Below are 12,496 nucleotides of genomic sequence, written 5' to 3' on the forward strand. Positions count from 1 at the left end.
TTTTTATGAACATCACCTTTTTTAATTTAATTTGAAGCTCTGTATTTTTGTTTTTACATTTTTTTTTTATATCAACCCGAAATCCTTTCATGTTTCAATGATGTCATTATATTTTTGAAACTATTGACTCCTCATTGCATTCGAATATTTTGTTAGTTGTTCTACTGATGCATGATATTCTGTTATTGTTGATCATATTACAGATATAAAGAATATATTTTATTAATAAAAATTCAACATATCATTTATTATCTAACAAATCTTCCATTATTTGTTTGAGTATCCTTGGATTTCCTTTATTGTTCGAGTCTATCACAGCTTTGTTCACAAGGGAATGGAGGTATTTCAACTTTCCTTTTCTATATTTAGCAATCTGAAATAATATCAAAAACGTTTTTGATATAATGATGGTATTACATACAGAGATCCGTAATCATCAAATATCAACAAAGCATATTATTTTCCATATATGTATGTAGGGACAAATAAGAGAAAAATCTAAGATAGACTAGTCATTAACATCCTTAAAATTATCCAGTACAGTTAAGTATCTTCTTTATTTGCATCTGAGATTTAAAAAAAAAAAAAAATTTGGGGTAATAAGTCCTTCCAAGTAAAAAAAGAAGTGAGTATTTTATACATTTAAACTTATCTAGAATAGGGACAATCTTCTGAACTAAATTGAAAGAATGGAAACCAATTTGCATGGACTTATTTTACATAATTCAATAATGAGTAAAAATCACTAACAGGAAAAAAACATTGTCAACCCTTGTTGTGTCTCCAATAGTTCAAGGTATTCTGATAGTCAAATCAATAGGTTATTCATGAAATTTGCAATTTGCAATTATTGTATGTACTGGTATTTAAGTAAACAAATATATATATGTGTACTGATCTTACCAATTTTGGATGCTCCTCAAGAATTTTTTCACAAATATTTGTTAAAGCCTGTGTATCACTGATCTGCCTCCAGTCCTTCTGGTCAACAATATCTTCTGCTGTGAAGTCTGGATGTTCAAACATCTCATCTAAAACCTAAAATAGTTGGAATTCTTTATCATAATACAACCTCTTGAATTTTTGTCTCAGAATCAAAGACACAGTTATACAATGCTTCTAAGACTTTCTTTAAGTATTCAATAACTTCTATATATCTTTTTAAAAGTCATTACGATCTAAGTTATAATGTTTTCTTTCCATAGAACAGCCATTTTTTTTTAAAGAAATCATTTTGTCAAATATGATCCTGATATCTGAAGAGTTTTGATACATAAAATGCTGGAAGAAATATTTTATGGACAAACAGAAAAATATGCATCCATTGAGACTTGTTATATTAGAATTTAATTGTAATTTGTACTATGTTAAATTTAGAAGTGTGTTATTAGAAAAATATGGTGAAACTAAATACTTTTATTTCTTGAAAAATTGTATTCTTGAAAAGGGGGTTCACATTGCCAAATTTTCAGTAAATTGAAATCATTCAAGGTATTGTTTCCTTTAATGGAGATTGGATAAGAAATAAAAGCATGCAAAAATCAAGTGATTATGGACTCTATTATATGACTTTCTCTAATTTTCATGTTTTTTTTTCACATTTCTCGACCAGTGTGAGAAAAATATTTCTCTTCTCTAGAGAAAGCTTTTTTCTCGGCAAATGATTGGTAGAGATTTAATTATGACATCAAATTTTCTTTGCTTTTTTTTAATTTCCTATTGTGACGTCATGAAAATAGGCTACCATGCCTGTTTACGTAACATATAAAGAACACAACTTTGTGCAAATCTTTGAAAAGGAAGGATAAACTTTGTTTAGATATCGTCTAAAAATCATTAGAGAAACAGATTCCACCACTATAACTCGTGTATTACAATATTTCTCCACTCTCAACAGTTAAATTTTAATTAATTAAAAAGCTCAGCAAGCCTTGCACTTTCAATATTAAAATTTAATTGTCTCAAGTGGAGAAATATCGTAACACACTTGATGCAGTGGTGTAATCTATATTTCTAAATATATGATAAATTTTACCATCTATATAATGATTTGATACAAAGTTTTACATTGGTTGCAACAAAAGCTGTTTGGTTCCCTTTCAAATGAAAACTAATATTTCTCTTGTGGTATAACAAATAAGTAATTTCACTCCTCTGACGACAAACAACAAAAGTGTTGTCAAGATGTTGTCAACTAAATTGCATCAAATTGACAAAACAAAAAGAGAACAGTACAAATAGACATAGTTACTTCCTCTTTCTACTTTATCTAGTTTAAATCAATGCAATAAAAAAATTACTAATCCAAGAATTTAAATATTGAAATATATTCATCTCATTACTGAACAACACTGATTATTCAGTTGTGCATATTCATGCACATTCCTAAATTGATGTGCTATTTGATTATTTGTCGAATATTTTTCAACATTCAAATTCTTAGATTATTTATTCTCTAAACTTTTTCAGTTCAAAAGGACAATTTTTAAAAAAAAGTTGATATTTTTCACGCTTCAACTCCCCCCTCCACCAGTTGCACAAGTGAATGCTTTATCCCCTCAACCCTACATTTGTGGGTAAGTGGTCCGAGTACACAGTTATCGTCCTTTGATTTTCGATGTCCACAAATATAGTCCCTAGTGTGGACAGTGTGTTACTTGCCAATTTTTTTTATACCCCTTCCAAATTTATTTCTCCATGTTTTATGCCAAGTAGGGGGATGAAATTACACTGTAAAAAAATTTGGGTCATGAATTTTAAAGTAAAGTAGTGATTTGGTCCAGCTGAAAAAGGTTAAAAATAAGCACTTCCGAAGCTGTCAAAAGATTTCAAGACCCCTTTAACATAAAATTGTCCATATTTTGAGTTACAGCCGATGAAGTTTTCTATAATTTTGATATAATTTGTCCCAAAAGTAGTACAACACACTGTAAAAATATTATTGAGAAAGCGCAGGTGGGATTTTTTTAATTTTCATTTATTGTCTAAAAGAAATGCACTACGAAATAACTGTGTACTCGGACCAAGTGCTTTCACTTCGAACAAGTTTTCAATTGACTGTGTTATTTCATTTAATGTGAATAAAATATTTTGGGAATAAATGAATGCATATGGCCCTGTTGAACCTCATATACAAATATAGTCCCTAGTGTGGACAGTGTGTTACTTGCCAATTTTTTTTATACCCCTTCCAAATTTATTTCTCCATGTTTTATGCCAAGTAGGGGGATGAAATTACACTGTAAAAAAATTTGGGTCATGAATTTTAAAGTAAAGTAGTGATTTGGTCCAGCTGAAAAAGGTTAAAAATAAGCACTTCCGAAGCTGTCAAAAGATTTCAAGACCCCTTTAACATAAAATTGTCCATATTTTGAGTTACAGCCGATGAAGTTTTCTATAATTTTGATATAATTTGTCCCAAAAGTAGTACAACACACTGTAAAAATATTATTGAGAAAGCGCAGGTGGGATTTTTTTAATTTTCATTTATTGTCTAAAAGAAATGCACTACGAAATAACTGTGTACTCGGACCAAGTGCTTTCACTTCGAACAAGTTTTCAATTGACTGTGTTATTTCATTTAATGTGAATAAAATATTTTGGGAATAAATGAATGCATATGGCCCTGTTGAACCTCATATACTAACAAAATTGGCGTCTTCAACCAATATGCCTTATGAAAACTAGCCTATGCAAACCTTTTTGCATCAATTGGCTCCTATTAGTGAGTGTATTCAAAGTATGGGCTATAAAGATGGGAAAAGAGTTTGGTCTTTAATGTATAATTTTTTACCTTACAAGAGGTACTGTATGATATCTCCTCAGTTTGAACTAAGTCTATCAGTCTTCCAAAATCATCTTTTGTCACTGGACTACAAAATACATATTCCTTGAAGGTTAAAATCACACAAAATGTTAGGTTACATGTCCATCTAAACAACACAACATAAAAAATTAAGTATTATTGGACCATTAAAGGATGACCTATCTTATTGCATACCATATTTGTCATTTGAGGTACAAATGTAGTTAAAATATTATTGACCATATTATATTTTACAATTTTTATAAAAAGAGAACATGTTACATGAAACATCATTCCAACAACAAATACAACTCTCCAATCTAGAGGTCAATACAGTGTCTTCAACATTACACATGTCTATACATATTGACTTTTTGTGAATAAATTTATTATTTTAGGTAGCTTGGGTGACCCAATTTGTCCTATTAAATTCAATATAATTATCTGCCATTGAATTTAAAAAGATTTTTTTTCGGAAAATTTTGAATACACTTAACAACACTTAATTTTTTTGATATTTTAATCTTAAAATTTCAAGTGCCAGGTGTTACTGTTGTATACTGACTGATACTTGGTAAAATATTTTTAAACCAAAAAAGTATTTTTGCAACATACATAGAAGGGATGCTCCGAAAAAGACACCCGATCTACCTTAAGATCTGCTGTCAACCTAAAATTCTTAAAGGAAAACAAATATTGAGGTTTAACTTAAGACAACAACTGACAAGGCTACTGAAAGAGGACAGAAATATTTACAAGTGATAGGGTAAGATTTTTTTTAGAACTCACACCTACTGTAGAATCTTCTTTAGAAATCACATCATCTTACATTTCAATATCAACAGCCAACATGAACAAGTGTTGTCATTTCAGAAAAAAATCAAAATAACTGCACTAAATATTTACCAGTTGTGAATAGTTAGTTTCTTGTCATTCAGAACACCAAGCAGTTGATTGATTATAAAATTGGATACTAGTTTTGCATTTGTTGTTGAAGATAACCTCATCACTTCTTCAAAATAGTCCACCAGACCAGAATTGTCCTTTAATATTTAAAAAATCATATATTTGTAAAAACATTTTTCTTTGTGTCACATATATTACAGAATTTGTTTTTGTTAATTTAATTCTAGATTATAAATAAGAGAAGTTATAGAAGCTTTGCAAAGTTGACTTGCATGCTGTTAACTTTAAGATGAACAACAACAATAAAATCACTGTTCCTTTACTTTTATTTTATTTCGTACACCATGTCCTTTCTCTTCCATTGCATAATCTGACATTTCCCAAAATGTTTCAAATTGTCACTTTTTTTTTTCAATGTGCATTTTTTGTTTACCTTAACTTAACACCCTATCATATGGAATGTTGCAAATTATCAAAGAGGGTAAAGTTACCTTCAGATCAACTATCACCATCTTTTCTTTGGTGAATAACAGTCTCATTTGAAATCAAACCATAGCTCCTTATTTTCATATTTTGCAACATACATAAACGTTCTGTCAATTATTGATAAACTGACTTTCATAAAAATATAGTGTATATGGCTGTGTAAAATGAAACATGACATTACAGGAGTAGAAAATATCCATACGACCAAAATTGCAATCTCCATATAATATATACATACAACTAACACAGCTACATCCCTACGTTTCAGACTGTAGTGTTGTTCAAGCCTCTTTCTTGTATCTTCTGGTAAGGGAGGTAATTTCTGTTGAATGTCATCAATGTTAATCACAGACATTTTACTAGCTACAGTTTTCACAGACTCATTATCAAACAAATGTAGTGGTGGTAAGTTTGGCTCTGGCATAAACCTGTAATCTGTTTTCACTTCCTTGTCCCTCATCGGTACTGTTTCACTATAAATAGATTTAGTTTTCTCTTGCCTGATTATATATTCTTTTACTGTTTAGGATAATCAATATAACTTTAAAGCTTTAGGTGAGAACTTGTTTTTTGATGTTTCCTTATGGCAAGTTTAATTTCTGTAAGTATAATGATAAGCAACTAAGATTTACATGGTCTGAATTGTAAAATTTTCTTGGACTTTATTCTAATCTATCTGTCTTATAAAAACAATAAAGCATTATAGTCCCTTTTGAAATAACATTGTGGCTCCAAGGCTCCAATAAAGAAATAAAATTTTGTTTAAAAATGTTCATGAAATACTAAGTGGTAAATGCGAGTAAATTGTATTTGTAATACATTTTGTACAATCCATGACAATCGTACTGTATCACTAATCCAAGTGGATAATGATATCAATCATTGCTGCACAGATTTGATCAAACCCCTAATCTGTATAATGGCATGTCACATCAAAAACATCTTTTTTAGGTATTTATACTTCAATGTCAAATATTATCACCGAGAGTGATTTTCCACTGAATCACTTTATAAGTATTGTAATACTGTAAACTGGTGTTTGTTTTTTGACAGTTACGAGCTCTTTACATCAACAAGTTACCTCCATTTTTTCACTTTTATTTAGAAAGAAATATATGTTAAAGCACAGGGTTTTTCTGAACTAACTTTTTTATTTTTTGTAGCTTTAAGAGTTTCCATATAAATAAGTGAAGCTTTAAAATATTTTAATTTTTTTGGTAAAAAAATAACAGCAGCCTCCTGAAAAAGATATGCAAAAAGACTTGCAGTGAATGGACAAATATGATTAAATTGTGAAAAATGTCTGATATGAGAACACCAATAACTGATGAATACAGTCAAACCAAAAGACCACCTGATTTAAGCAAAAACATGTGTTATAAGACCAGTAATTTTAGATCCCTCTGTAGTGCATTTCATACAGATTGAACCTGTATTAAAGACCACCTGTCTTATGCGACCACTTTTTTGCTCTCCCTAGAGTGGTCTCTTCAAACAGGTTGCACTGGATAACATTCATTGGATAAAAACTTAATTAACTTACTCTATTTCAGTATCAAATGATCTTGTTTCATTCTCTACTATCCCACCATTTTCTAATAATTCTATTTGTCTTTTTACTTCAAAACCTGCAAAATGAAGCAATGGTATATATGATTTACTAACAAAATAAAAGTAGGGAAGGAGGAATTACTTAATAGAAAGTCATCCCTTCATCCATCAATTTATCAATCATAATATTGTTAGAAAGAGGCTTAGGCACTAGGCAATACAAAGTTATCTGGCCTTTATAACTGTTTGGTGTGTCTATACTTGCCAATGTCAATATTTGATTTTAATGCAACTGTTAAATAATAGCAGTCTGTACAGGTACATGTTCTACACAATTATTATATATATATATATATATATATATAGCATGTAATACTGTGTAATAATCCCCATTCATTATTATCTATGGAATACCAATTTTCCCAGATATTATTGGTTTATGTAAACCCTAAATTTGAATGTTCATCAGAGTACAATTTTTTTTTATGCTTTTGTACAGACTTTGAAAAAAACCACAACATAAGATATCCATGAAAATACATGTTTTCCTCAATCAATGAAAATTGTTACCCACGGAATTAAATGAATTCACAGTATCTCATATTGTAAACTTACTTATAGCTTTTGATACACTTTTAATGCTGTTCAGATTTTTTACTTCTGTCCGTACACCAAGAGGTTCTCCAGGTTTGTGAACAGATATATTGGCATCAACTCTTAAAGATCCCTCTGAAATAACAAACTATTCTAGTAGGGCATTTCAGAATAATCATAATGGGGATAAGGACAAACTTACATTTTAGTTTAGATTGATTGTAAGCATCATACAGACTGTACTGGAGTTCAGATCCATTCTTAGGAAACACTGGTATAAGAAGTGTGATGACAGAAAACAGATTCTCAAAACTATATCAGTATATTCATGTCAATAACAATCAAACAGCAGTACCAAGGGACACTGAAGGTTTCGACAAACTACATAAAGTTAGACCAATCATCAACATGGTAGATCATACTTTCAAAGACCATTACAAACCAAAACAGAATCAAACAGTGGATGAAGCAATGGTGAAATACAAGGGAAGATTTTCAATTAAACAGTACATGCCAGGTAATTTTATTATTTGTACACAATTGAATACAATCCTTATTCTTCTTTTACATTGGAGGTCTAAGTAAAATTGAGAATGGGGAATGTGTCAAAGAGACAACAACCCGACCAAAGAGCAGAAAAAAATGTTTTTCTATCTGGTTGCATTTCATTCCTTTATTTTCGACTTTTGAGTTTGAATATCCCTGTGGTATCTTTCCCCTCTCTTTCACTTGTAAATATATTGTCATTTGATTTTATTTCTGCTAATTTCAATATAAACAAACAATTGACATTCTAAGATGATTGTCGCCTTTTTCATTTGAAACTTCTGCAAAATCATATTTCAGTTAGATCTCTCAACATTCTTGAAAACAAATATCAATTTTTGGTCTTTATAGCTGAATATGCGGTGTAGTTTTGCTCATTGTTGAAGGCAGAACGGTGACCTATAGTTGTTAACATCTATGTCATTTGGTCCAAGGTGGAGAGTTGTCTCATTGGCAATTATACCACATCTTCTTATTTTAACATATTTTCTTTATAGACCTGAAAAAAAAATAGAAATAGAATGTGAAATGATAATTTTTTTTTGTCAGGAAAACCAATCAAAAGAGGCATGAAAGTTTGGATGCCGGCTGATTCAACATCTGGATACTGTCATCAATTCAATGTATACATGGGCAAGGACGATCCAAACAAAAGGCCTAAACTAGGGGAAAAAGTGGTGAAACTGCTATGCAAGGACCTCAAATGGAAAGGACACCATATATATATGGATAGGTAATTTCTTAATTACATTAAAATAGGAAAAACAATAATGAATCTAAAGTGTATATTAATTACACCTTGAAATATGCAAATTAACAGAATACTGACCATGAGTGTTGTACTGATGACTACAATGAGATGTTGTGAACATTCGTCAAATGTCAAAAACAATTAATAAAATATGAAAAAACCTAGATAGTAAATAAACAAGGAGATAAACATGGGCTTAAAAAAAATACAAACAAAATTATGAATAGAACAAGGATTTGGGATAGAGGTTTTAAAACAAATTTTTAATCTCTTGTGTTATAATTGATCGACCTGATTTTTTGAAAAGATAAATCATAGAAACAAAAATTATCCTTTTTTCTTATTTATTTTCAGATACTTTACATCAGTACCATTGTTCAGATGTTTAGAAAGAAATGGCATTTATGGATGTGGTACAATAAAATGCACAGCAGTTGGTCTTCCAGAAGACATAACAGATCCCCCCAGGATGGCTCGAGGGGAGAGTATTGCCCGCCAGAATGGCAATCTGGTAGCAACTGTGTGGCAAGATAAGAAAAAAGTAAGTAAACAGAAAATAATATGTAGAAAAAATGAAAGGATATGGAGTAAATGTACATGGGACAAAATCGCACACAATACATTGAAAACATAGAAAATTATCAATGAACAGGGCTTTTATTCCTGTTCTTCATCTTGACAGTTGATGTAGGGTCTTCAACAATGAACGAATCATTCATACCCTACAACAAGGTCAAGACGGCCCCTAGCGTGGACTTAAGCGGTACTATTGATGTAAATGTTTTAGTGACATATGAGGAAAATTTATCAATAAAATGATTTAAATAAAATAAGGATTCATTTAAATCTAACTTATTTTACAGATCATACTAATGGGTTTTTAGTTTCATATCTATTTGTGAAATAGGAAAATGAACCTAAAAAAGCCTTTTTGACAGATAAGATTAAAAAAATGACATATTTATTTACAGGATTTGTTGCTCAAAGTTAAAGGTCTTGTTGTCATTTAAAAATGAAGAACAGCAATTAAGAATTGTTTTCCAGTTACTTGGTCTGTTATTGTACTTTATTGATGCTATTCTGAACAATTAACAAACTTCTTTTCAGGTGCATTTCCTGTCAACCCACTCTAATCCAACAGGTGAAGGCTCAACCTTTAGAAGACTGAAAACTGGCACTAGGATTGAAATAAACAGATCACCCCCTGTTGAAGGTTATCACAATTACATGGGAGGTGTAGACAGAAACAATCAGCTCTGTGCTAAAACACCTGTAGGCAGACCAGCAAAGAAATGGTGGAAATATTTGTTTTTTTACATTATTAACTTATGCATTACTAATGCGTTCATTGTTATGAATGAATCTGTTGGTTATCAACCAAGGAAGAAGCGCTATTCCTTGTTGGATTTTCGCATCGACATTGCCAAGCAACTGATTGGGAATTTCACCAAAAGGAACAGGAGAATCGTTAATCAACAACCTAACAATAACCATGTTAGTGTTCGTTTGAACAGGACAAAAAGAAGATGCAAATGGTGCACCAAGTAGGGAGAAAAGAAACGAAAAGAAACTGTATATGGCTGCTCGAACTGTAACATTCATTTATGCAGAGAATCCTGCTTTGAACACTATCATCAGCAACATGGACTGCCATTTGCCATTTGACTTTGAGCATTAAAATATTGGATTACAAAACAAATTTATATTGAATTCATTGATTCTATTGTGCTATTTCATGGCAGTCAAATTTAATTGGTGGAGTAAGCCAGAGTGCCAAAAGAGAACCACCAGAAATACTGACAATCCTAGTCAATTAAGATTGGAGTCGAGCGCACCTGCCTCCTGCCTGATTTAAACTCACAACCTCAGTGTTGAGAAGCTAGTGTTACAGATGTTCAACTACTTAGACCACTAAGCCACTGTTGCCCTTTTTTTTTGTAGAAGCTTATTTTTTAAAGACATCATTTGGTTGCAAGAAGTAAAGTTTTTCCAGTGAATGAAATGATACATTTTTTTGAAAATGGTTTTATTTATGGACTGTTGTTCAATTTGCATATTTTAAAGAAAATTTCCTTTGGTTGCTCTGGATGGAAACTGTTGCTAGGGAAACATATTATGATAAAACATCCCTTTATGTTTCCTATTTACATAATATAAGAGTCAACAAACATGAATTTTTCTAATTTTTTTTTAATTTCATCACAATTTACTTTGTTGCTAGGGAAATAAATCTGTTGCTATGGAAAAAAATTGGGACCTTTTCACATAAAAAAAGGGTTAACATTCAGCTTATTCATAGACAGTCAAACATATCATGGTTTCCATAAGATGTAACTGCTGTTACAAGTGGCTACCCTAATTTTAGTGTATTTTCGTATTTATATCTATAAAATTGTTACCATGGCAACAAAATATATGAAAAAAAAATTACCAGAAAATAAAGTTCTTATATGATAAATAACTGACCAAAATTATATATATTTAACTGGTCTATTAAAGGCACAGTCAATATTTCATTAAAGTAAGCTTATTTTCAACATTTTATTGAAAAATCCTATGCGAAACAGGTATGTAAAAAAAAAATTTTCATGGAGGAAAGGGTTAAACATCACTTTCAGCACCCTTGGCTATATTGTGGTGGCCAGTTTTGATTGGTGGAGGAAGCCGGAGGGCACAGAGAGAACCCCCAACCTTCAGCTGGAAAACTGACCAATTAAGATTGGAGTCAAATTCACTGCTATGAGCAGGTTAGAACTCGCAACATTGGTGCTGGTTTTTTTTTATTTAAATTTACAATGTTTGTCATGACTATAAAACAATCAATGAACAAAACCTTTATTGTTTTCAATACACATTAACATTTCTACTTTCCATTTTAAAGTTATTGTAATATTTCTGCTTACCTTCCATTTTACAATCACAAGTTTGAATTGTCTGTAATATTTTTTGTAGTTCTTTAACAAAAGCTGAAGCATCTGTTCCATCACAGAAATCTGGCTCTGTGACTATTTCCATCAGACCTGTTCCTACAAAGTCACATACATGTTTATACTTACTGATTTAAACCAATTAACACATGCATGTACAAACTGAATTACATATCAAATAATTCACAAACTGAAAACTTACAGAAAGAAAATAAAAACAGAAGAAATACTACAGTTACAAGGGGAGGTAATGACATAAAATGTTATTTTTGGCGATGTCAAACTGAGACATATCAGGAAAAGATGCATGTTTCGGCTGATCTTAATCATTAGCTTGAAACAAGTACATGGACCTTTTTTTTTTTTAACGACATTAGGATTGTTTACGTATGAAGAATAATTATTCCAATTTTTATGAACAAATCACTAATGATTTTTTTTTCAAATTAGATAAATATACATAAAAAAATGCTGTTTTTTCTGAAATCATGAAAATTTAATAAAAATTAATTATTTCCAAAGAAACTGTTACATAAATTTAGAGCATACATTTGTAAAGAAGATATTCCAAATGTTTTTACAAAAATCTGCATGTGTTTATCGATTGAAACAAAAAGTTAAGTATGTCTGTCCAAAGGATAGAAATGTCCAAGAAATCAAGTTTGAGTAACTGTCTAAAATTTTGACCTCATTTATTTCTAAAAGTAGCATATGAAGGTATATTATTTATTACATATTTGAAAAGACTAGGTGAAAAATAGCTAGTATGCAAATTTTCATAAAAAAATCACTGTGGGATCAAAACTGTATCGTATGCCCTTAAGACACTTCAAAATCAGGTAAGAAAGAAAAACAAAATTTTAAACCTAACACGAAAATTATCTTTTTATCTATATATTTTCAAAGGAAATATATGCATGCTTTAGTTTT

General features: G+C 30.5%; 1 protein-coding gene across 2 annotated transcripts in view; it reads right to left on the reverse strand.

Annotated features, from left to right (window-relative positions):
• Nucleotides 1–206: 206 nt before the first annotated feature.
• LOC127714314 (glutamyl-tRNA(Gln) amidotransferase subunit B, mitochondrial-like) overlaps nt 207–12,496 on the reverse strand; it is a 28,828-nt gene continuing 16,538 nt past the window's right edge. For both annotated transcript variants that reach the window (XM_052220376.1, XM_052220375.1), the window contains exons 5-12: nt 11,543–11,665; nt 7,364–7,477; nt 6,741–6,825; nt 5,436–5,670; nt 4,712–4,848; nt 3,794–3,872; nt 904–1,038; nt 207–373 (exon numbers count right to left, since the gene is read on the reverse strand). In XM_052220376.1, coding sequence (XP_052076336.1) covers nt 242–373; nt 904–1,038; nt 3,794–3,872; nt 4,712–4,848; nt 5,436–5,670; nt 6,741–6,825; nt 7,364–7,477; nt 11,543–11,665 — 1,040 coding nt within the window. In that variant the 3' untranslated portion in view covers nt 207–241. The remainder of the gene's footprint in view (nt 374–903; nt 1,039–3,793; nt 3,873–4,711; nt 4,849–5,435; nt 5,671–6,740; nt 6,826–7,363; nt 7,478–11,542; nt 11,666–12,496) is intronic.

This window comes from Mytilus californianus, unplaced genomic scaffold (genome assembly GCF_021869535.1).
Source record: "Mytilus californianus isolate M0D057914Y unplaced genomic scaffold, xbMytCali1.0.p SCAF_9, whole genome shotgun sequence".
NCBI classification, from domain to species: Eukaryota; Metazoa; Mollusca; class Bivalvia; order Mytilida; family Mytilidae; genus Mytilus; species Mytilus californianus.